The sequence below is a fragment of the Macaca fascicularis genome, chromosome 7 (assembly GCF_037993035.2).
Source record: "Macaca fascicularis isolate 582-1 chromosome 7, T2T-MFA8v1.1".
Taxonomy (NCBI): Eukaryota; Metazoa; Chordata; class Mammalia; order Primates; family Cercopithecidae; genus Macaca; species Macaca fascicularis.
This window is the reverse complement of record NC_088381.1, coordinates 18,539,390-18,565,007: the sequence shown is the minus strand read 5'-3', so window position 1 is coordinate 18,565,007 and position 25,618 is coordinate 18,539,390. Positions and strand designations below refer to the sequence as shown.

Here is a 25,618-nt window from a genome sequence, read left to right as displayed (position 1 = left end):
GGAGACACCATCGCCCCGCCCAGTCCTCCAGACTGACTCCGTCATCAATAATTCATTAAGAACCTCCTCTCCATTGGCTGACGCCTTCAGTCCTCCCTGGCAGAGATCCAATCAGGAAGGACCTGAGAGAGCTCTTGTGAATAGTGAGCGAGCGCGCGTGACGTAGCGGCCGAAGATTGGCTGTGGCAGCACAAGGCGGGGCCGGGTTCGGGCGGCGGCCGGCGCGGCCAGGGCGGCTCAGTGCGAGCCGGGTAGGGTCGAACCCGGAGCAGGGTCCCAGCCGAACGTGGACTGGCGGCAGGATGTTCAGCTGGATGGGGCGGCAGGCGGGCGGGCGCGAACGCGCGGGCGGCGTTGACGCGGTGCAGACGGTGACGGGCGGGCTGCGCTCGCTCTACCTGCGCAAGGTGCTGCCGTTGGAGGAGGCGTACCGCTTCCACGAATTCCACTCGCCTGCGCTGGAGGACGCCGACTTCGAGAACAAGCCCATGATCCTGCTGGTGGGCCAGTACAGCACCGGCAAGACCACCTTCATCAGGTACCGCCGCCGCCCCTCGCCGGGCTCCCGCCCCGCTCCGCCCTCCCCACGTGTGCGCCGCGGTCGGCCGCCTCCCGCCGCTGCCCCTCCCGGCCGGCGCGACCTCGGGGACCCCTCCCGGAGCTCGGCGCCCGTTGCTCTGGGCCCCGCCCCTGCTCGTCTGCCCCGCGCGCTGGAGGGTCCCGCGAACCCGCGCCCTGCGCCCTCCGAGCCCTCCTTCCTTGCGGTTCGGAAGGCGTTGCTCCCGCTGGCCTTGTCCCGTCGCCCTGGCCGGAGGGTCCAAGGGAGGGAAGAGGCGCGAGCCGTAATCAGCATCTTCTTGACGAGGGAGTGACTCCTAGGGATGGAAATGGGGGGAAAGGCGTGGAGTATCCGAACGGGCTACAGAGTCCTAGTTGGAGAGTTTGTTCAACTATTCATTTGTTTAACTATTTCTTGAACAAATGAATGGCAGCAGGAGAGGGTATCGCCCTGGTCCCCTTCCCTTGAGGTCTTTACGTGCCACCCCACAGTGTTGTGGGGAGGAGATAAAGAGGCAGCCTCCGTTCCGTTCGTGCACAGGTTCCGTTCGTGCACAGCCTTTAGCTGGCTGTAGGAAGTGAGCTGCGTGTAGCAGCCGCACCAGCCTGTGGAACTAAGGGGGAGTGTCATATTACTATTTGTTAGTTTCCATTTCTTACGTGGGTCATCCCCTCCTCGCTCATCCTTGACAACTGAAAATATTTGTCATGCTTACCGTGTTTCTGAAAGCACACAATCACTGTGCATGCCTTGTGGTTCAAATCATATAGTTTAATCAGAAGTGACTTTTGCTGGGAAATAATTTAGACGGAAACAGATTGCTTTGTTAATCACCTGTTTTATTTCTAAAGCAACCAGCATATGTAGACTCATTTTTTTTTGGTAAGAAGAACTTGTTTTTCTGACTTAAGCCGTGTATCAGTTGAAACCAAGTGCTGATCATTTAAGGTTTTGGTCCAAGGTTTTGGAAATTGTAACAATATCTTCATCATTTGATGTTCAACAGGTGTTCAGAAAACTGCATCTATATTTGGATACATGCCATTTCTGTTAAGTAGCGACCTCTTTTTCTCCACTCCAGTGACCTAAATAGTTCCTACAAATAGAGTAGCTGTCACTACAGGAAATATGTTAAATCCAGGCCTCCAGATACACTGCAAATGAATTCCGCAAAACAAATATAGTGTGTATTGAAATGACGTTCTAGACAATTAAATTGAGTATGAAGGAAGACCCAAAGAAAGTAAGTTCAAAATTGCTTTATTTGGTGCTTATGAATAAGATAAAAATAGAATTAAATATGTCACCCAAACACTCAAAATGAACCATAGCTGTATTACAGGAACTGGCATCTTGAAAGATGACAAACAGATGTCACATTTAAGGTCTCAGTTAGTTTTCAGGTACTTGAGATAATAGTGTTATGGCCAAGTGGTACAAGGATGGGAAGTGGTACTGTTGAAACATGCAAAGAGGAAAGGCATATATTTTTGTAATTTAGTGGTGGCATGTCCTCGCACCCTAGGCATTTCCTCCTGTTTGTCTGTGCTGTGAGATCCTTGTTGTGCCCAGCTGTCATCAGGGAGCACTTGCTAGATGCTGTGCCAACCTGGAGATGATACAGCCCTCTCTCTGCTCCCGTAGACTGGATAGCTAGCCAGCCTGATTATCAACTCACAGGAAGATGAACACAACTCACAGGAACATAAATTTATCTTTTGTATTTTTCCAGATTTCTCTCTCATTATATTCTCACTCTTCTGTCTGTTTCATTATTTGGAGAAATTTGTGGAATAGCTAAGCACAGTTTTATGAAGCGTTCTGAGATGTGATGCCTGGCAGCTACCTCATCCAAACTGGCCACCTCTCAGTAGGTGCTGGAGCTGTGGGCCACCGTAGGGTGAGGGAAGAATCACCTTAGTAGGAAGTCATTTGTTCTTGAGGCTTTCCTCGAGCTAAGTGGCTTTGTTGTTAGGCGATGTACACAAGGTAGACCAATGAGGTTAGAAGAAAATCAGTGTGGGCAGGAAGCTTGGTGAGGCCACAGGCGACCTGAATTGCTTTTCAGATTGGAGCTAGGAGGAAGTGATTTAGCACCCGGGAGGAAATCCCCAAACGAAAGGGCAGCTACCCTGGAGACTTGTGCACTTGGAATTAAATATCGCCCCAGACACTCAAAATGAACCGTGGGTTCATCTTGAGTGGAAGTGTTGGCCCAGGGTGCTGAGCATCCTGGATCCTGCCTTAGTTAGAGCCTGGTTAGTGGTCTGGGTTGTTTGCTTCTCGTGACTGGGCACTAGAAGCTCTTACTTGGCTGTAGGGTGTACCTAATCTACATAGCCATAGATTCTTATCTCCCTGGCTTCCTGCACATTCCAAGAGGTCACTGATGACACAGAATCTGTGCTGACCTGGTGGGAAGCTTCTCTTATTGCTGTTGGCTCTTCTACCTTTGACTGGCAATGAAGAATTGGCCAGAGAATGAGGGGAGATGGGCACGGGGAAAAGTGACCATGTCATCTTAGACTCTGTACTAGCCAAGGAAGCGTGGATATGGAGCTCAGCCAGGCTTGTGTCCAAAACTTGAGGAAAACAGATTTCAAAGATTCCTCCAGAAAATCCCTGGGCCCAGGTGCTGTGAAGGAAGACATTTCCACTGAAAAAGTATAAGTCCATTTGAAATGAAATCGAACTACACTTTTTTTTTTTTTTTTTTTTTGAGATAGAGCTTTGCTTTTGTTGCTCAGGCTGGAGTGCCATGGCACGATCTTGGCTCACGGCAACCTCCCCCTCCCAGGTTCAAGCGATTCTCCTGCCTCAGTCTCCCGAGTAGCTGGGATTACAGGCATGGGCCACCACACCCGGCTAATTTTGTATTTTTAGTAGAGACGGGGTTTTTCCATATTGGTCAGGCTGGTATTGAACTCCCAACCTGAGGTGATCTGGGTTATTTGCTTCTAGCGATTGGTCAATAAAAGACGCCTGCCTTGGCCTCCCAAAGTGCTGGGATTACAGGCGTGAGCCCCCGCACCCGGCCCCAAACTACACATTTTTAAAAGCTCCACTTTCTCCCTTCCTATGCTCTGTCCCCTCTCCCCAGAAAACTTATTCTAATGAGGAAAAAAGAGAGAAGTCACTCAAGAAACTATATAGGCTTTAAAAGGGTAGAGAGCAGGGAAATAAGGCAAGAAAAGAAATAAAAGACTCCCAGACTTGAGAGAAAAAAGTAAAACTCTTTGCAGATGACATGATCTTCTGTGTAGAGAATCCTAAGAAACCACTTTAAAACTATTAGAACAATGGGGGAAACAATAGTTCAACAAATGGTGCTAGGACAACTGGATAGCCACATGCAAACGAAACAGAGAATGACCGTTAGTGGGCATGGGGTTTCTCTTTGATGTGATGAAAATGTTCGGAAATTGGATAATGATATTGGTTGCACAACTTTGTGAATATACTGAAAACCAGAGGGCACCTTGTAAACGAATAAATTTTCTGGCATGTGAATTATATCTCAATAAAAAACCAAAACAATTCAGTCTTTCAACACTCAGCGTCCTATGATTTATTTAATTTTCATGATTCTGCAACTAGCACCAGCCAAGTCATTTCTGTATGTATGTGTAATAATTCAAAATAGAAATGGATGCCAGAAAGAAAACAAAGTAGAAATAAGCTAAAAGAACCCAAGGACAAAGGAACTAAAGAGTAAAGATGAGGGGCCAGGTGCAGTGGCTCACACCTGCAGTCCTAACACTTTAGGAGGCTGAGGCAGGTGGATTGCTTGAGCTCAGGAGTTCAAGGCCACCCTAGGCAACATAGTGAGACCCCATCTCTACAAAAATTAAAAAAAAAAATAAAAGGAGTAAAGATGAGGGAAAAGGGAGTGAAAGTAACCATCCCACAATCCCTATATGTTTCCACTAGTAATCTTGTCAGTGTATAAACATGTTCATTGTTCATAACACTCAAGTTGGTAAAATCAAAGTATGAAAAAAAATTTTAATAAAATGCTTGATACCATAATTGTGTTTAAAAACTTTAAATATTAATATTTAACTATAGTGTTAAATAGGGGAAAAAAGGGGCAGGGGTACATGTGCAAGGATGCAGACAAGGTATATGGGTGGTATGAAGGATCAAGAAGCTGGAGTGGGCCGAGAGGGTAAAAATGCCTTGGACATTAAAAAGCCTTTTAAGGTATGATTAGAACAAGAACAAGAATCAGGAAGTGATCGGCCCACTGCTTGGGCTCTTGCTGCAATATTAACAGAAAGCAGAACTACTCAGCTTCCTCCTTGTCTTCAAAGAAAATGCCCCAGAGATGGCAGAAGGGAGCCCAGCTGTGTTCAAGAGGGGAATAAAACCAACAGACTGAGGAACTCTCCCAGGGCCTGCCACAGGCGAGGCTCAGGAAATCTCTGGCCGGACACATGGATGAAAGAACTTGCAGTTCTGCTCAAAGAACTGTATTTGGTGACTTTTAAGAAATTGTGAAGAATATGAAAAGTATTGGAAAACTGGAAGCAGGCAGATGTTCTCATTTTCAAAAAAGAGGGGAAATGGATTCTGAATAGAAACAAAGGCCTGCTTCATTCCCTTGATAAGTTTCCAGACTCAGTAATTAAGGAAAAGGGAAGTGAAGGCATTCACTAACAGGCAGCCTGGTTCGTCTGTTTTTTAAAACATAAAATCTCACACAGAAAAACTATGGTCCTATTTAGTGGTTCTCCCACTCATCCAGGTACTGGGGCTCCTGAAAATCAATCTTCTGTCCCAAATACTCTACCCTTTACAGATCTCTCTAAAATATTGAGATATTTTATTTTTATAGAAAATTAGACTGTATTTTCAATATGCAATGTAAGATCACACCTACAGATGCTAGTGTTCATTTATTCAAATGATACTGATTTCAGGGTTGGGGCCAGCCATCACAGAAAAGAGTCAACAGGCCGCAGCTCTGAGTGACAACGGCTGTGACACTAGAAACACAGGGTGGCTGGGGGCATAGGAGGGTCCCCTCATTCAGGCTTGCGGGTTGGAAAAGAAGGCCTTCCTGAGATTGCAGCCTGAAAGCTGAGCCCTGAGGAATGAGCAGAGAATTAGCTGCCCAAAGAAGGCCAGGGAGTGAGGGTGGGGAGGTGTCAGCCGTGAGGCCCCAGTTTCTGGGGTAACTGGGGAGTAGAGCCATTCACTGAGATGGAGATCCAAGAAGAGGAAGGATGGGGCCTAATGATAAGTTTAGATTTAGACCTGTCATGTTTGAGTGGACACCAAGGTGGCGATGTCCATGAGGGGTGAGACATGGGTCTGGAGCTCAGGGGGATATCTGGGCCGGTCTGTTGACTTGGGAGTGTCAGCATTTAGTAGCCAACATCTGGGAAATAGAAGTCCTTGCACAGGACTCTTAAGTGAGAGGAAGCAGAGCTTGTGGAGACCCTGGGGAGGAAGTACCAAAGTGGTGGGTAATTGCCTGGGAGGGTAGTGGCTCAGCGCTGTCTCAGAGCTCTTTAGGTTGCAAGTGACAGAAATCCAACCAAAGATAGCTTAGATAAAAAGATAAGAACGTTTTCATGAAACCCATCAGACCAGGATGTGCAAGCTTCAGGCTTGGCGCAGGACTGCAGGAGACACACCAGGACTCTGTCGGCTCTGCAGCCCTCCTCATGTTGGGTTCCTTCTCAGGGGCGGGCAGGTGGCCACCTCCATTTCCAGCCTCGAATTCTGCTGACTCAGCAGCCCCAGTAAAAGTCTCAGGCTTGAGTCTCATTGGTTTGACCCTGGCCATATGCCCATCCCTGAACCAATCCCTAGGGGCAGGGGAATGCGATGTGGGGAGTGGGGAGGTCAGCCCCAACCACGTGGCCTGAGAGCTGGGGAAGGCAGCTCCTGAGGATGCTGCTACCAAGAAAAAAGGGGATGCGATAATGACCCCCACAAAAGCCAGGGAGAGAGGTGGTGGTCAGTAGTGTCAGATGCTTCCAGGAAAAGGACTGAAGCAGAACCAGTGCATTAGCCTTCAGGAGCCAGGTGACCTTGCCAAGAGGTGTGCCTGTGAGTGGTGGTGGAGGAAGTCAGATGGCGCGGGTTGAGGAATGAGTGGGATGTGAGGCATCAAATTCTCAGCAGCTGGGCCTGGGGGAAGGAGGCCTGGGCACAGGCATCACGGGGGTTTGGATAAAGACGAGCACAACCTCAGCAGAATGAAAAGTGGATGGAAGGGAAGCCGTAGAGAGGAAGCAGCTGGCATCTCAGAAGACACAGAGGAGGCAAGACTTGGAGCAAAGGTCCTGAAGAGCAGGGCAGGGAACTGCAGGGCAAGCGAGCGGGTGGGGGGCGAGGGTGGGTGGGGATGCACTGGCAGCTGCAGTCCAAGCAGGGAGGCACTGCAGGCCAGCAACTGGGCCAGTCGTCACGTCATCCACCTGCCAAGCAGCAACGGAGTACTGGGAGGAAGATAGGCGGGGAAGGCTTTTTCCATCCTGACATTATCTTCCCTAACTCACATTCAGAAGCTGTCTTATAAAAGATGTTCAGTATACTTTTCAAAACCTCAAACCAGAAGGCCGTGGTTCTTTCTACACGTGGCGATGCATCAGAATCAGTTGGAGGCCTTTTGACACGGATTCCAGGGCCCCACCTCAGACCTCCTGAGTCGAAATCTCGGTGGGTCAGGCTCTAAAATCTGTTTTTGTTTTTCTAAACCATCTCTCACAGTAATTCTTATGCACCCTCCCCTAGGAAACATTCGGGAACCATTGTTAGATGAAGTTTCAGTTAACGGAGGAATGGAAGAGGGTTAGCCTCAACCCAGAAAAGGGAGGCTGACTTTGCTGAACCTTCCATCCGTTCCAAACTCCATCTGTTAACATTTCTCTCAGTGACTTAGAAGAAGACATAGAAGTCGTGCTCACAAAACTGAGGATTATATAAATATAATTTAATAAATGGGGTTCTTTTTTGCTTAATATGATATGATGAGCATTTTCTCATGTCATTATATAGTCTTCAGAAATAACTTCAATGACTGCATCATAATCTATGGTACAGGTTGGAACATTTAGCTTGTTTCTGTTTTTATGCTGTTACACGTGATGTTGCAATGAACTGAACATTTTTGGCCATAAATCTTTGTATTTCTAGTTTTTTTCTTAGAATAGCCTAAACATAAATTAGTGCCTCAAAAAATATAGATAATAGGCTGGGCGCAGCAGCTTACACCTGTAATCTCAGCACTTTGGGAGGCCAAGGTGGACAAATCACTTGACTCCAGGAGTTCGAGATCAGCCTGGGCAACATGGTGAATCCCATCTCTACAAAAAATACCAGACTTAGCTGGACGTGGTGGTACACGCCTGTAGTCCCAGTTACCTGGGAGGCTGAGGTGGGAGGATCACTTGAGCCCAGATGGTCCAGGCTGCAGTGAGCCGAGATTGCACCACTGAACTCCAGTCTGGGCAACGGAGTGAGGCCTTGTCTCAAAAAAATATATATGTATATATTTTTTTCAGATTTATATATATTCCTAAATCTATGTATCTATCCTTTTTTAGGAAAGTTATTCCAAATTAGACTCCCACCAGAAATATGAGGATCAGTAATTCACCAAACTGCCAGTAAAACTAATTACAATGAATCTGATAGGAAAAAAAAAATTTTTTTAGATAGGATCTTGCTCTGTTGCCCAGACTGGAGTGTAGTGATGCCATCATAGCTCACTGCAGCCTCAAACTCCTGGGCTCAAGCAATCCTTCCACCTCAGCCTCTGGAGTAGCTGGGACTACAGGTACATTGCACCACCACACCCAGCCAGTTTTTTTATTTTTTGTAGAGATGGGATCTCACTGTACTGTCTAGGCTGGTCTCAAACTCCTGGGATCAAGCGATCCTCATGCCTCAGCCTCCCAAAGTCCAAAGGGCTGAGATTATAGATGTGAGCCATGGGGCACTCAGCCAGGACAGAATTGTTTTAATTGGCTTATTTCTTCCTAGTGATGTTGAACTTATAAAATATATAGTGGTCATCCGCATTACTTTGTGAATTGTCTGTGAACTTTGTCCAATTTTCATTTGAAGTATTGGTCTTGTTCTTATAAATAAATTTAAATATTTTTTGCAATAACAGATATCAATCCTTTGTCACAACTGTAAAAGTGTTTTTCCAGTTTAAAATTTGCCTTGTAATTTTTGTAATAATTTTTCCATGCAGATATATTTAATATTTGTGATCAAATCTAACAATTTTTCCTCTTTTGTCATATCTTTTATTTTTTGGTTAGAAAATCCTTGTTTATCTTAAGACTCAGGAAATTTTCACTCATATTCTTTTTTTTTTTGAGACAGAGTTTCACTCTGTCACCCAGGCTGGAGTGCAGTAGCACGATCTCAGCTCACTGCAACCTCCACCTTCCAGTTCAAGTGATTCTCATGCCTCAGCCTCCCAAGTAGCTGGGATTATAGGCCTGAGCCACCATGCCCAGCTAATTTTTGTATTTTTTAGTAGAGACAGGGTTTTGCCTCGTTAACCAGGCTGATCTCAAACTCCTGACCTCAAATGGTCTGCCCACCTTGGCTTCCCAAAGGGCTGGGATTACAGGCGTGAGCCACTGTGCCCTGCCTATTTTTAAAATAGGATTACTTTTTAAATATTTATCTTTTTAACCTACCTGGAAGTAAAATCTGTCTCATTTATATTTGTTGTGGGGTTTTTTTTTTTTTTTGTCTTTTGTCATTTTCTAACACTATTATTAAATAATTCTACCTTTTTCTGCTGTCACATGAGGCTTCCTCATATGCTAAGTTATTAAATACTATATTGGGTCTGTTAGGACCTTTATCTCTTGTTATTCTGTTTGTAAATTCTTATGCCAGTGCCATACCATCCTAAATATTGTCACTTTGAAATACTTTTTAATAGTTTTAGCTCAAGACCCTTCTGCGCTCATTACTCTTTATTTTCCAAATGCTATCAATTCTCATTTTCCGTCATTCTTTGAGAAGAACTTTCTTAGTTAGGTTCTTCAAAATAAACAAACAAAAAATTCCCACCGGGACCTATTTGTACTGGAACTACATTCTGTCTCTAAGTTACAGTTTTGTATTTGCTCTTCCCAAGCGGCAGCTCACCATTGCTTTAATGTAGACCTTCTTGGAAAAGTCATTGATTTACTCATGCAGGTCCTATGGAGCTCTTATTAATGTATTAGGGATTTTGTGCCCTGTTGCTCTTGTGAATGGGCTTTTTATTTCTCTTATTTTCTTGGCGGGATATTGCTGATATGTAAGGAAGCTACTGAGTTGTACATTTTTGTTTTATATCTGGTCATTTGACTCAAGAAGTTATTCTGACAGCTTGTCAGTAGATTCTCAGGTTTTCTAGATCGATAACTGTGTCAGTTACCTTCATGATTACTTTGTCCCCCCTTCTGTTCCATATTTCATAATACCAGGAAGTAGGCATTCATATCAAGCTTCTAATCTTAATGGTATTGCCTTTGTTATTTCACCTTAAGAGATCATGTCAGCTGGTGGCTTCTTATCTATAAATTAATTGCATTAAGAAATTATCTATTACTAGTTTTGAAAGGATTTCATTTAAATGATTGTATTTGGAGAAAAAAATTAAATGGATATGGAGTTTGTTAGATGCCTTTTAGCCTTTTCCTTTAACCTATGTTCTGTGGAATGCAATTGTGGGAGATTATTCATAAGTGTTCAAAGAAAATAAAAGGGTTCCATAGTCAAGTAACTTTGGGATATGCTGTATTCCATAACCTTCTCATGATAATTTACAGTGCTCCCAGATCAAAGAGTTTACAACCTAGTCTGTTGTCAGATTCCTAAATTACAAGTCACAACATCAAAAACACTCAACAAATATTCATTACATGAGTGAAAGACTGGAAGAACAAATAGGACTGTAAGAAACTGATTCGATTCCAGTAAACCTCCCTTCCCTTTCTTTCCCCCTCCCCCCAAAACAGCATGGAAGGTGGAGTGGAGCAACTTACAGGTAATGGCAGTAGGTAGATAGCAGTGTGCTTTCAAGCACATCTCAGCCCTGAGGAGTACAAATCCCATCCATTGCTGGAAAAATCACCTGAGATGCGAAAGGTTTTACCCAACAAATTCCAGTTTCTTGGTTCAATGACCTAATGTCCATTCCCTTAGTAGGCACAGCAGTTTCAAAGGTGACATCATCTGAACAAACAGTCCTGGTGATAATATGTCAATGATTTAACTAAAGGACAAATGAAAATAAAACTTAGTTTCCACATTTAAAATGTAAGTGAGGCTGGCATGGTGGTTCACATCTGTAATCCTAGCACTTTGGAAGGCTGAAGCGGGCAGATCACCTGAGGTCAGGAGTTTGAGACCAGCCTGGACAACATGGTGAAACCCCATCTCTACTAAAAATACAAAAATTAGCCCAGTATGACACCTGTAATCCCAGCTACTCGGGAGGCTGAGGCAGGAGAATCGCTTGAACACAGGAGGCAGAGGTTGCAGTGAGCCGAGATCATGCCACTGCATTCCAGCCTGGGTCACAGAGCAAGACTCTGTCTCAAAAAAAAAAAAAAAAAAAAAAAAAAAGTAAGTGAAGATCAGCCTAACTTAATTTTTCAGTAATTCAAAGGAGACTTTTTTAAGTAGATGAGATGTTTGTTCAGGAATGTTTATCTCAGCATTATTTATAACAACAAAAAATGGGAAGCTATTTAAATGCCTAACAGTTAGAAAATGACAAAATAAATTGATACATATTCAACTTAGAATAGGATGCAGCCATTAAAAATCATGTCTTCAAAGAATTTTTAATGGTATGAGGAAAAACTAATGGTGAAAAATCAAGATGCAAAATTGTTTAATCTTTTATAAAGGAAAATTACATTTACTGAAAAATGACAGTATGGAAATACATCCAAATGTTAAAAGTAGTCATTACCCTGTATAATTGTGGTCCCCTGTAAGCTACTTAACTTGCCATAAGCAGTTTTCTCCTCTATAAACTAGGGATAAAAATACCTGCTCCCATGGAAGTGAGGATGAAATAAGCTGAATGTGTGAAATGCATGATAAACTGTGCAGTACGGTTTCAGAGTAACCTGTCATTTGTTATCTAGAAGCAGTGGTAGTGCAGGTTGTACTGTTTTGCTAGGAAATATTTATATTTCTTGGCCTATCTTATAAGACTTTGGAAGTAATAAATTCTTGATTCTCCCACTTCTTTTCCTGGTGTGAAACACGAGGATAGACTGAACAATAGAAACTGCTCTTTTTTCTTTTTTCTTTTTTTTAAGATGGAGTCTCACTTTGTCACCCAGTCTGGAATGCAGTGGTGCGATTTTGGCTCACTGCAACCTCCGCCTCCCAGGTTCAAGCGATTCTCCTGCCTCATCCTCCCAAGTAGCTAGGATTACAGGCACACACCACCATGCCCGGCTAATTTTTGTGTTTTTAGTAGAGATGGGGTTTCACCATGTTGGCCAGGGTGGCTTCGAACTCCTGACCTCAGGTGATCCGCCTGCCTCGGCCTCTCAAAGTGCTGGGATTACAAGTGTGAGCCACCGCGCCCGGCCAGAAACTGCTCTTAAAACATCTTTCCAGGCTCAAATCAAATCAGAGTAGAAGGACTAACCCTTCCTTTTCATCCCCCTCCTAGTGAAATAGTGGATCGAGTAAGTATTATCAAGAAAAATACATTACATGAAACTTTCCAACACTTATTTTAAAAATGTTTCAGGCAATAGCAATGAATTGAACCCCCAAACTCCATGCACAGATGCCAAGGTATGCACAAACATATTTTAAGATCCCGTTTATCATCACACAAACCATTTTCTTTTCTTTTTTTTTTTTTTTTTTTTTTTGAGACGGAGTCTTGCTCTGTCGCCCAGGCTGGAGTGTAGTGGCATGATCTTGGCTCACTGCAAGCTCTGCCTCCCGGGTTCACACCATTCTCCTGCCTCAGCCTCTCAAGTAGCTGGGACTACAGGCGCCTGCCACCACACCCGGCTAATTTTATTTTTGTATTTTTAGTAGAGACGGGGTTTCACCTTGTTAACCAGGATGGTCTCGATCTCCTGACATTGTGATCCGCCAGCCTCGGCCTCCCAAAGTGCTGGGATAACAGGCGTGATCCACGGTACCCAGCCCACACAAACCATTTCTTTAGATTTGGCTTGAGAATTTAAAAATAATGCTCATACAACACTCAAAATATATGTGCCGTTTTATTTTTAAAATCTTACATTTGTGTATTTGTTATGATTCACAGGACACATTCCTGTAAACATTCCCAGTGGAACCCGTTGGCCTCTCAGGCTCTGATTTAGGGTGGGTGGTGTCCTCATAGGACTAGTAAGAAATCCTTCCTCTTAATAAACCACTTAACCCATTTGAGCCTTAGTTTCCTCATCTATAAAATAGGGATAGAAATAGTACCTGCCCATAAGGTAGTTAGGATGAAATGAGACTATTCTCCTAAAGACTTTAGCACATAACGAGTCGTCAAACATTAGGTATATTTCTTTAAAGTGTAGTGTTTGCCCACTACTCCAGGCACCAGTGCAACAGTCAAAATCCAGATAATGCAGGATGAATATCCAGGGGAATGAAAGTTTGGATATTGTGCTACTTAGATTTGTTTGGTTTTTATTCATTCTTAAGCACATCGTTGAGAAGATGGTGCTTGGACATGTTGAGAGTATCTCTGTTTTCAATATCTTGAGAGTTTTTTTCTTCCCCTTGTCATAAATGACATTCACTTCTATGAAGTTTAAAAAAAAAAAATCTAGCCTAAGCAATGAAAAAAAGAAGACACCATCCGTATATACTCTTGCATCAAAGTAGCTCTGTGAGCTTAGGCTGAGTGCTGCCAGCCAGGGTGCCCCAGAGCCACTTGGATGAGTCTGAACTGGGGACCTCATCGGACCAAGATAAGGGGATGTCAGGTCTCCCATCCACCCCATCATCCCTTCCGCCCAGCTGCTTGGAATCCAAATGTCTGTACCTTTTTATGTGGATGGCTTGGCTCGAGAACCTTGGAGCAATCACTGCTGGAATTGGCAGGCCTCTCCGAGAACACAGGAAAGGGGGAGCAAAGTGGAGCCAAGGACAAAAATCAAGTTCCAAAGCACAGGATGCCTGTGGAGGGGCTAATCAGCGCTGAATCACAGTGGTCTTCCTGTGTCCTCTTGTTCCTTTGAATTGTTGTTATTGCAGATAACACTGGAGTCTCTGAAACTCGTAGCTTTGAGAAAGCCTCTGAGGCACTCCCGCCGTGAGAAATGTCTAACACAGTTGATCAGGCTGTCCCGTGTGGCTGTGTGATTGACCCATTTATGCGCATCGCACCTCAGCATCAGCTCAGACTCTTCCCTTCCAGCTTGCTGTATGTGGATCCATCACTTCATTCTCCCTTTCTCCATGTCAGATACTTGGTGTCTTGGTTGTTCCAAGTTCCCTCCCTGCACTGACACGTACCTGCCTAGCCAGTAGTGTGGCATAAATGAGTCTGAGTTTCTGCAGTCCCCCAGTGAAAAATCTTCTTCAGGGCAATCAGCTTAGAGTGTCATATGTCAACTCAGGGATCTGCCGGGTCCTGCTTAGAACACCAGGGAGCTGGGGACAGTGTGGGACCCCAGGGTGATGGTGCTGTGCCTGATGTAAGAGCAGAAGCCTGGGGCCAGGAGAAAGGGACTGCAGGTACTGGGTCCTGTGTGGCCACCCTGGGAGTCTGACCAGCAACAAGCCATGTTCCTGCGCTAACCCTCAGTCTTGTCGCTTGTAGAGATAAGAGCCTGAATCAAATCATTCCTACCAGACTCCAGGTTTCCAAAGTACTGAGTATATAGACCATGCCCTGCAGGAAATGACAGCCCAAGAGAGGGGGGGGAACAAGCCCTCAAATAACGCCAGCACGAGATGTTAGAGGTCAACTCCGCAAGACCCCCATTGGAGTTTAGTTTTTACTTATTTATTTAGAGACAGGGTTTCACTCTGTCACCTAGGCTGGAGTACAGTGATATGATCACAGCTCACTGCAGCTTCGACCTCCCTGGGCTCAAACGATTCTCCCACCCCAACCTATTAAGTAGCTGGGACTGTAGGTACATGCCACCACACCTGGCTAATTTTTGTATGTTTTGTAGAGATGGGGTTTCTCCATGTTGCCCAGGCTAGTGTCGAACTCCTATGCCAAGTGATCCTGGTACTGCAGCCTCCCAAAATGCTGGGATTACAGGCACGAGCCACCGCTCCCAGCAAGACCCCTATTTTAAAGGCTTCTAACATATAGTGTCAAATTGCATTTTAGCGAAGTTAGACCAACTTATTCCCCCACCAACATATATAAGGGTGTTTATCTCACAGGACCCTTGCCAGCATTGAAGATTCTGAGTTTTTAAAAATGTGTTAATATGCTGTGTCTTTACTGGTATTTCTTTGATAGTGAAATTGAACGTTGAATGTTAACTTTGTATTACCTGTGGGAGAAAGTATCACCAAACAAGTTGATAATGCAAGCAAGCTTTGTAACAGTAATTCTTCCTAATTCTAGTTCTTCCTCTGTGTCTGAGATCCAGAGATTGATTTACCAAGGTCACAGTCAAAGGGGGACACCTTCAACTTCAAATTATTTCACATTTGAAGCACAGTTTAGAAATAATTTGTTGTTAAAGTTCTGTCCGATAGGGTCGCTACTTAGGAAACTCTGGTTTAGGAGTTTCTTACTTAGGAAACATCTGCTCTTCTTTAAACAATTTTTTTCATTTATATTTTTCCTTGAAACTCCTGTTATTTCAAAAGTAGTGGGATTTGCTGTACCAGTATAGAAATGAAACATCAGAAAGTAATTCAGGCGCTTCTCGACAGTGATGTCTGACTTCAGCACCTGTGCTGTGTGAGTGATTGTCCAGCTGGGGACTCACTGCTTAAATACGGTATCCGCATGCTCACCTCCCTGGCCTGGAATCTGGAGGGCCTCCTCCTGGCCGGGCTTGGTGAAGGTGCCGAGAAGGGCCCGTGTTGCCGCGAGCCACCCAAGGTGGAGCTCCACACCGAGCTCTTCCCTGAAAAGCACACGCTGCAGTTCCCGTCTGGTTCATCCCTTTTATCAGTGTGCATGGCCTTTTGTGGGCTGTCTTGGCCAGCCCACCGTTGCTGTTAGCACTGATTCTGGAGCAAAGTGCCTGTCAAGCTTCAAACCCACTCTCGCACCTCACATTTTCGTGGATTGCGAACTGTGTGTGCTGCGGGGAGCCTGGCGACACTGGCTGCTGTTCTCCCAAGCCCCTCCCTCCCTAGCAGTCTCCCCTCCCTCGGTCCCTCTTACCAGCCTCCAGACATGGCCTCATCCAGGCCACAGGGCATAAAAATCCAACTGGACGTGAGGGGAGGCAAGAGTGTGATCTGGCTTTGAATTCCAGCCTCGCTGCTGAATGACTTCACACTTGAGATCCCAGAGGGTCTGTGAAACCTAAATTCCACATTCACGTGCGTATGTGGAGTCCACACGCTCTGGATATGCTCCACAGAGGCTGGAGTTTCACAGAGTGGGCCATCCCTCTCAGTAACTTTTACCGGTATTGCTCAGATTTGTGTGGAATGTGTACGAATTGATCAACATGAATATTTCTAGGCTGTTAGGGACACAAAGGTTTTGATTGAGAAACTTTTGAAGATATTTGAAAAATTATATCTGAACACATTTTGAAACGGTAGCACCTCCTGAGCCCAGCTTTCCTCCAGGGCGAGTAGGGAGAGCTGGCCCTTGTTGTCAGGGTGGCCGGAGGGCCGTGCAGGGGGACTGTGTGCAGAGCTCTTCCCCTCACCTGAGAGGAAATGGGGATCCTCATGCCTCATGCCCAGTGCTACACCCTGGGATGAGGCCCTGAACTTTGCTTTGCTTTTCACCCCTGAGCAAACCAGTAACTCAAGGCCATTTCTGAAGACAGTGGAAGCTCTGGAGTCCGACTGCTTGCATTCCATTTCCACTCGAACATCCATGGTGTGACCTTGGGCAAGCCGCTTGGCCTCTCTGATACCCCATTTTCCCACCTGTAAATAAAACGCGGATAATGTCATCATCCACCTCACAGCGTGAAGTGAAACGATATAGAAGGCTCGGTGCTGCACCAGGATTATAGCGAGCACCAGTAAATGCCGTCTGCTATTAGCAGATTCTTTCTCTAAATTTAGAGATAAAATATATCATCAGATAGATTTACTCTAAATTTAGGAGACATATTTTAATGGTGTATCTATTCTGGGGTGCCACAACTTCACAGGAACAAAGAAACTTTGAAGTTAAAACTAGCAGTGACATCAATTAAAGGTGTAGAATATAGCCCGTTAAGGTTGCTAAACAATTTCAGTTTTAGGCCAGGCGTGGTGGCTCATGCCTGTAATCCCACCACTTTGGGAGGCCAAGGTGAGTGGATGGCTTGAGCCCAGGCGTTCAAGACCAGCCTGGGCAACATGGTGAAACCTTATTTCTACAAAAAGTTAGCTAGGCATGGTGGTGTGTGTCTGTAGTCCCCGGTACTTGGGAGGCTGAGGTAGGAGGATTGTTGGAGCCCAGGAGGTTAAGGCAGCAGTGAGCTGAGATTGCAGCACTGTACTCCAGCCAGCCTGGGCAACAGAGCAAGACCCTGTCTCAAAAAAAAAAAAAAATCAATTTTATTTCCATAGAAAACGTAGTTCTAAATGGTGGCTTAATTTCTCATTCTTTTAAAGGTGGGAAAATTGTGTTTGGCATTTGATAGAATTCAGCACTTTCTCTCCCTGGAAATAGTCACAGATTGTGGGCTTACATTGGAATCATTCAGAACTTTTTAGAAACAAAGAAATAGTTTAGGACCAAATAGATTGTTAGTCGCAGGAATGGGGAGCTGCAGAAGGCCATGCAGGTTTTTTCCCTTGAGCCCCTTCAAGGCTTATAAGGCGAAGATCACCCTCCTGGCATGGTTGGGACATGGGTCTGCTCTCATCACCTCAGACACCTTGCAGGGCCCATAAACAAGTCATTGTAGTACACATGCTGAGCACCACACTGGCAGCAGGCACAGGGCACCCAGGGACCACAGAAGAGGTATCCCCACATGCAGATCAGGGAGGCTCCCCTAAGGGATGTGCGCCTGAACAGAGCTTCCAGGAATCCGCCCAGGAGCCAGCACGCTACACTTCTCTTGGGGTAGCGTCTGTTGCATCAACAGAAATGCAAATGAGGATCACTGTGCTTTTCTTGGGGGTTATGTTTCTACATTTTTAAATGATTATGTAAAAAAAATGGTAATCACAGGCAGCTTTCTGGCCTCTTACTTTGTGACAAGATGCTAAGCTTTCTCTTCTTCTTCCCTCTCCCAGATACCTACTGGAGCAGGATTTCCCAGGCATGAGGATTGGTCCGGAGCCCACCACTGACTCCTTCATCGCTGTGATGTATGGAGAGACTGAGGGCAGCACCCCAGGGAATGCTTTAGTCGTGGACCCCAAAAAGCCGTTTAGAAAGCTCAGTCGCTTTGGAAACGCTTTCCTGAATCGGTAAGGACCAGCAAGCTGCCATCTTCGGTCAGGCTGTTTAAACCTGTTCTTTGAATTATTGCCAGTTACATATAAAGGTTCAAAAACAGAAGAACAGAGACTGTCTACTCTAGAAGTCATAGAAAATATGTTTATCATATTAAGATATTTGAAAGACTATCATAGGAAATGATCATTTATGCCTATTCTGGGTAACTTGAGAGGGTAGAGCTAATGCCCAGGATTGGACATTATAAGGCTGCACAGGGCCAGGTGCATGGCTCGTGCCTGTAATCCAGCACTTTGGGAGACCGAGGTGAAAGGATTGTTCGAAGCCAGGAGTTTGAGACCAGCTTGGACAACAAAGTGTGACCCTGTCTCTGCAAAAATTTTAAAAAGTTAAAAAATAAAAAGGCTATACAGTATAAGGAAAAAATTTCTAAGGATTTGAGCTGCACAGAAATGGATTAGGCTGCCTTGTGAGGCAGTGAGCTCCCTGTCACCGGCAATGTTAAGCGCTGGCGAGACGGACATCTCTCAGGCATGGTGCGCTGGGCTTCTGCAGTCAGAGAGCTTAGCCCAGAGGACCCCTAAGCTTCATCTGACACTTGGGTTTTATCTGCTGACTCCAGGACAGGTCCCCCCACCTCCCTGGCTGACCCTTTTGCTTCTCACTCCCAGCTGTGAGCTGTTTCCTTATTTATCAGAGCAGGGCCAGGGAAACAGAGTGAAAAACATGGAAAGCTGATTTTCTTACGTGGTCTTTTTTTTTTTTTTTCACTCTGTCTCCCAGGCTGGAGTGCAGTGGCACGATCTCGGCTCACTGCAACCTCCGCCTCCTGGGTTCAAGCAATTCTCCTGCCTCAGCCTCCCGAGTAGCTGGGATTACAGGCACGCACCACCACACCCAGCTAATTTTCATATTTTTAGTAGAGACGGGGTTTCACCATGTTGGCCAGGCTGGTCTCAAATTCCTGACCTCAGGTGATCCACCCACCTTGGCTTCCCAAAGTGCTGGGATTATAGGTGTGAGCTACCGCACCCAGCCTACGTGGTCATTATTTTATAGATGTAAAGTTGTGGGATCGCTGAGGTTCTGCCTTACTTGGAGATGTGTTTTATTTGTACTCCTCCCATAACCTTTCATTAGAGTTCCCAGTGGAACTGAGGGCTGCTGGGGGTGGGGAGGACAGGCCGGCTGGTGCCCCTGGCTGCAGCTCTGCCCTTTCCCACTGGATCTGCCTTCCTTCCTCCCTCCTGCACCTCCTATTTGCTATCCCTAGCCTTTATGTAATGCTTTTCTCTTTTTTCCTATCATCCCCCTCCCACCCCTCCATTTCCCTCTTTCCTGGGTCTAGCTTTCGTGTGACTGATTTGGGGGAGTGGGTTGTAGGAGGCACAGAGCTAGGGAGGGTCATCCAAGCCTCTTTAGGGAGAGGAAGTAGGATTAGAGCTGACAGACCACATCTCCTTTCTAGAAGTTTTTAAAAATAGGAACGGATCCTCCCAGCTGGCTGCTGTCCTCCCAAAGGCTGAAGCACCTCATCGTGCAGCTCCAGGGGCACCATTCACGTGGCTGAGGAATGAATGATGTGCTGGATGCTGTGCACTGGCTTGGCCGAGGGCCCCCCAGGCACCTCCGCAGGTGCCTTCTGTGGAAGTTGGAACTCTCCGGGGAGCTGAAGTCTCCTTTAGGGGCTTTTTGATGCTCCTATTGCAAATCAAAGAAAGTATCCAGGAAGCCTGGCAATGGGATGAACAGAAATGTGCAGGTGATGTGGAAGGAGTCCCAGAGAAGTTCCGTCTTATTACTGATGGTGATAGGAACACTGTCCAGGTGATTTTTTCCAACCTGCAGGGCTGACTTTTCTAGGAGGAGTTTACTCTTCAACTCCAGAGCTGCCTTGGGTGGCACCAGAGTGTCTCACTGTGGGACAGGAGGTTGAGCCCTGGGCGGGAGAACCCCAGAGGGTCAACTCTCCAGATCTCTCAGGACAGAGTGGCCCAGGGTGGAGGGGAAGTAGACCAGAAGGGGAGGCCCCAGAAAGTTCAAGGCACAGGGTCTATCTCTGTGGAAGGCTTCCCTGGGGTCCTCTGGTTTCACTGCCACTGCCCTTTGTCTGAGGCTCTTTTTGCCCAACAAAGGCTTAATGAAATAAGCTGCCACTTTTTTCAGATTCCCACTTTGTGACGTCTGTATTCACAAGGGAGAAACCAGGAAGAGTGGTTATTGGCTTGTTTTATTTTGGCAAATGATTTACTTTCCTAACAAAAAAAAAAAAAAAAATTTGAGTACAGAAAAGAAGTGTTCAGGAATGATTTTGAATGGCAAAGCTCATGTCTCAGAATTTAAAACTTGCTGAAAATAATTCATGTCTTATAATAAAAGCAAGTGTCAATTGAATTCAGAATAACACATAGAAAAATAATAGCAAGGCCGGGCGCGGTGGCTCAAGCCTGTAATCCCAGCACTTTGGGAGGCCGAGACGGGCGGATCACGAGGCCAGGAGATCGAGAGACGATCCCGGCTAACACGGTGAAACCCCGTCTCTACTAAAAAATACAAAAAAACTAGCCGGGCGAGGTGGCGGGCGCCTGTAGTCCCAGCTACTCGGGAGGCTGAGGCAGGAGAATGGCGTAAACCCGGGAGGCGGAGCTTGCAGTGAGCTGAGATCCGGCCACTGCACTCCAGCCTGGGTGACAGAGCAAGACTCCGTCTCAAAAAAAAAAAAAAAAAAAGAAAAAGAAAAATAATAGCAAATAATTATATGGCATTTATGTGTCAGGTTCTGTTGTAGACTTGTATATTAGCTTTAAATCCTCACAGAACCCCTGTGACATGGTGCTACTGTTATCCTCAATGGAGGGGGAGGAATCAAGGCATAAAGAGGTTACTTTAATTTCCAGGGGGTCACTTCACCAGTAAGATCAGTGCTGGGATTGAAACCCAGGCTGGCCAATGAACAGTACGATGTTTGGACTGGGAATCACTGCCCAGTGTCCCCTATTTAACTCGTAAGGCTGTCCCTAATATAGCCCTCCGGTAATGATGATGAAGATGGCAGTGATTATGTCCCCAGTCATCACTTACATCATTTCATGTACATTATTCTTTTGAGGTTGATAACAGACAATACTGTGGCCAGTCTACAAATGAGAAAGCAGAAAGCAAAGACATGACTTGCTCAGGGAGAGGCCATCAGGGAGAGACAGAGAGGGGATCGGAATCCAGGTTCCCCTTCTCCCCTGTCCTCCACCCCACACCTCTGCTCAGCACCAGCCAAGAGGAGTTTCTGTCCTTCTACCAAGTGTGTGTCAGGCTCACATGTAAGGGACATGCCTCATGTGAACTCAGCTACCTGAGAGTAAACAGCCTGATTAAGTAGTATCCACAGGACAGCGCCACACAGCAGTTATTCAAGAAAGAGTCAATTAGTTAGGGCGTTCAAATGTGTGTACATAATTATAGCTTCCCTCTGGGAACAGCACAGGGTTAGCACTAGAGGCAAACCTCTTTTCACATAGCATACTTCCCTGGGAACTAGGTCAAAATGTAACACCAAGTAAAGAAAATTGCTTGTTTTCTGTGGAGAACTTTCTCCCCCAGGCAGCCACACCAGAATCTCCCTGCGACAGGTGACAGGTGACAGGTTGTCATTACCTGGCCTTCTCCTTAAGGAGTGCTGGCTTGGGCATCTGCCCCCAGGGACAACACCCTCCACCATTAAGCAAAGCAGCGGAGCCTGAGTCAGCCTCCCAGGCTGGCGTCTAAGGAGTGACAAGGGGGTCTATGGTGCATTTCTGAGAAATGAATATAAATTCCTAAAAAGGTGTATATTAGAGAAATTCCATACTTGAACAATAAAAGGAGTTTAGTGTAGAACACAAAGAGTTCTGTGGAAATGGCTGTAGTGGGACATTCTGAAACTCTAACAGACTGCTGTGCTCAGGACGAATTCCTCAGCGGCCGTCTGGGAGCTGCTCTGGGGAGGTGCTTGTTGACGTTCCAGAGGTTGCTATCAGGAGGCAGTTGCCCCCCACAGAGGAGGAGACAGCCAAGGGCACCCAGAGCACTGGATCCTCCGAGATGCCAGGGTACTCGGGTCAGTCCAAGAAGTGCCAGGCATTCACTGGGGTCTGACATTTCCCCCTGCAGTCTGCTTTTGAATAAGATGTTATGTTATTTCTCAGTCTCCTTTTCTAAAAAATGGTAATGTATGTATTTTCAGATTCAGCTAGCTACAGACATTTTTAGTCTGGGATCTAGTATTATTTTAAATTGTTGTCTTCCACAGAAGAAATTCTTAATCTCATGTACTTCGTCATTGCCTCTGTTTCTTTCTGTGAAAAAAGTTATTTTTCTGTGAAAAAGTCACGTTTTCTGTGAAAAATAACTTGAAACTTCCTTTTGAGCTGAAGGAGTGTGAACAGCCCTTCCAGGTCTCAGTCATTTTATCTGGGCCTGGTGATGGTGATGATAACCCCTGTCTGGTGTTTGAACGGTGATTCCCCCATCATAAAACACACAGGTGTCTTACTGGGCTTGTACTCCATTTGTTACTTCTGTGTTTGTAATTAAGTGAGGCTTACTCAGTTTAGCTTTTGAGTTTTGATTTCTTTTTTTTTTTTTGAGACGGAATTTCACTCTTGTCGCCCAGACTGGAGTGCAGTGGCGCAATCTTGGCTCACTGCAACCTCCGCCTCCCGGGTTGAAGTGATTCTCCTGCCTCAGCCTCCCGAGTAGCTGGGATTACAGGTGTCCACCACCACGACTGGCTACTTTTTGTATTTTTGTAGAGATGGGGTTTCACCATGTTGGCAAGGCTGGTCTTGAATTCCTGACCTCAGGTGATCCACCTGCCTCGGCCTCCCAAAGTGCTGGGATTACAGGTATCAGCCACCGTGCCTGGCCGAATTTATACATACACACACACACACACACACACACACACACACACACACACACAGGGTCTCACTCTGTTGCCCAGGCGGGAGTGCAGAGGCACGATCACAGCTCACTGCAGCCCCGACTTCTGCTCCAGCGATCCTCCCACCTCAGCCTCCCGATTGCTGGGACTACAGGCGTGTGCCACCATGCCCAGCTAATTTTTGTATTTTTTGTAGAGATAAGGTTTTGCCATATTGGTCAGGCTGGTCTTGAATCCTGAGCCCAAGCAATCTACCCACCTTGGCCTCCCAGAGTGCTGGGATTACGGGCATGAGACACTGCACCCAGCCAAGTTTTGAATATTTCACAGTCACTATGTACCACTGGGAATTTTTAAAAACTGACTTACTAAAGTTCACAGCATCAGTCCAAGCACGTGCTGCTCCCCCAGCCAATTTAGCTGCAGAAATTAAGGATAACAGGCTCTTGCCAAGAATCACTCTTGATTCACCAGCAAAATAGTTTTTTTTTTTTTTAATCTGAGGGAATAACTGGGTTGTCATGTGCGTGTGTGTTGTGGTTCATTTATCTATAATAACCTTGCTGAAGCTTTCCCCATTCTTCTTTGACCTCAAGATTTGTTGGCCAGCCACGGTGGCTCATGCCATAATCCCAGCGCTTTGGTAGGCCGAGGCAGGCCGATCGCTTGAGCCCAGGAGTTTGAGACCCACCTGGGCAACATAGCGAGAGACCTTGTCTCTGAAAAAAAATTTAAAAAATAAAAAGATTGTGGTAGTTCCCTGGGTGGTGGTTCCGTGGTCACTAAACCATTGTTCTTTTTTTTTGAGACAGAGTCTTGCTCTGTCACATATGCTGGAGTGCAGTGTCATGATCTTGGCTCACTGCAACCTCTGCCTGCCAGGTTCAAGCAATTCTCTGCCTCATTCTCCCGAGTAGCTATGATTATAGATACCCACCACCACACCCAGCTAATTTTTGTATTTTTAACAGAGACAGGGTTTCACCGTGTTAGCCAGGCTGATTTGAACTGCTGACCTCGTGATCCACCTGCCTTGGCCTCCCAAAGTGCTGGGATTACAGCATGAGCCGCTGCACCTAGCCTAAACCATTGTTCTTGACTGGCAGCTGCCTGTACATTTCTGGTCCTGACATTCCAGAAATGCCTTTCTCCCTGGGCTCAGGCAGACCTTCCTGGCTGGGCCATTGCACTGGGCTTTCCCCTGTGGCAGTCAGGAGGGGATTTATAAAAGTACATATTTAGGTTGAACCATATGAAATTGGCAGTCTTAAACCATCTTTAACCTTTAAAAATGGTAATTAGTTTCAATCTAATAGGGCAGCCGGGGCTTTGCTGTGATCTGGATGTGAAATTCAGTTCCTGATTCCTCCTAGGCCCTGGAAGATAAGATCAGCCATTTGTGGTAGGACCATATAATAAGAATTATTACAGTTCAGTTGTCAAAGTCTTTTTGTGGGTTGTGTCCTATTTACCGTGCAAATTTAGGAAGTTATATTACCTCTCTGGTTTTACCTTCATCAATAAAGTGGGCTGGGGTGAAAGGAAGTACTTTGAAACAATTCTGTACTCTCTCTGTTGTAAGCTTAGGTTCATTTGAACCTAATGGCAAACCTGGAAGTCCACAGGACTGGTAGAGTTGCTCAGAGAGGTTTAGAGACCCGTGCAAGGTCAAGGTCTCAGAATGAGTGAGTAAGGGAGACATCTAGAGCCCAAATCTCCTACCTCCTGCTCCCCACCCTGACACTCCACACCACTAGGTAGAGAGCAAGCCACACAAGGAAGCCCCTTTGGGGACGAGTTCCAGGGCTGTGGTACGTCACCCCTTTGTTTTAGGATGTTGCCCTGTGCATGATACGCCACACAGCAGTGGTTCCAGTGTGTGCTGTGGTAATAGTAATAGCAGCCGTGGTAATAGTAGCCCAGGAGTGAAGAACCTGGGCTCTGCAGTCAGCACTCCCAAGTTCATGTCCCGGCTCCATCACTTCTCAGCAAGTTATGGCGTGTGTCTTCTCTGTGCCCAGTCTCCTCCTCTAAATGCAGAGGCTCACAGCCCTACCTATAAGGCTGCAGTAAGGCTGGAGTTCATGTGCATGGAAAGTACTTCAAACTGTGCCTGACACCCAGTAAGAGGTCAGGAAATGTTTGTGCTATTTTATTATTATAATGACTACAGATATTACTGTTTTGTTGAGGAATCAAAATCAGTATTAAGGTACTGCCTAGTTCTTCTAAAAGTCTAGTTTTTAAAATGCTAATCATTTAATTGGAATGTTAGTGTGGGGGAAATTTAAAGTAATCTCCTTGCCCCCCCCTTCTGTAGATATGTATGTATGTATGTATTTAACTGAGATAGGGTCTCGCTCTGTTGCACAGGCTGGAGTGCACTGGCACCATCAAAGCTCACTGCAGCTCCAACCTCCTGGGCTCAAGCCGGACTCCTACCTCAGCCTCCTGAGTATCTGGGACTACAGGCGCATGCCACCATGCCTGGCTAATTTTATTTTTTGTAGAGACAAAGTCTCATTATGTTGCCCAGGCTGTTCTTGGACTCCTGGGTTCAAAAGATCCTCCCCACTCAGCCTCCCAAAGTGCTGGGATTACA

At 45.8% G+C, this 25,618-nt stretch overlaps 1 protein-coding gene across 2 annotated transcripts in view; it reads left to right on the top strand.

Moving 5' to 3' along the window:
• Positions 1-239: 239 nt before the first annotated feature.
• The window catches only part of EHD4 (EH domain containing 4), a 74,196-nt gene continuing 48,817 nt past the window's right edge, over positions 240-25,618 (top strand). For both annotated transcript variants that reach the window (XM_005559275.4, XM_073995583.1), the window contains exons 1-2: positions 240-538; positions 17,933-18,109. In XM_005559275.4, the coding sequence (XP_005559332.3) occupies positions 303-538; positions 17,933-18,109 (413 nt within the window). In that variant the 5' untranslated portion in view covers positions 240-302. The remainder of the gene's footprint in view (positions 539-17,932; positions 18,110-25,618) is intronic.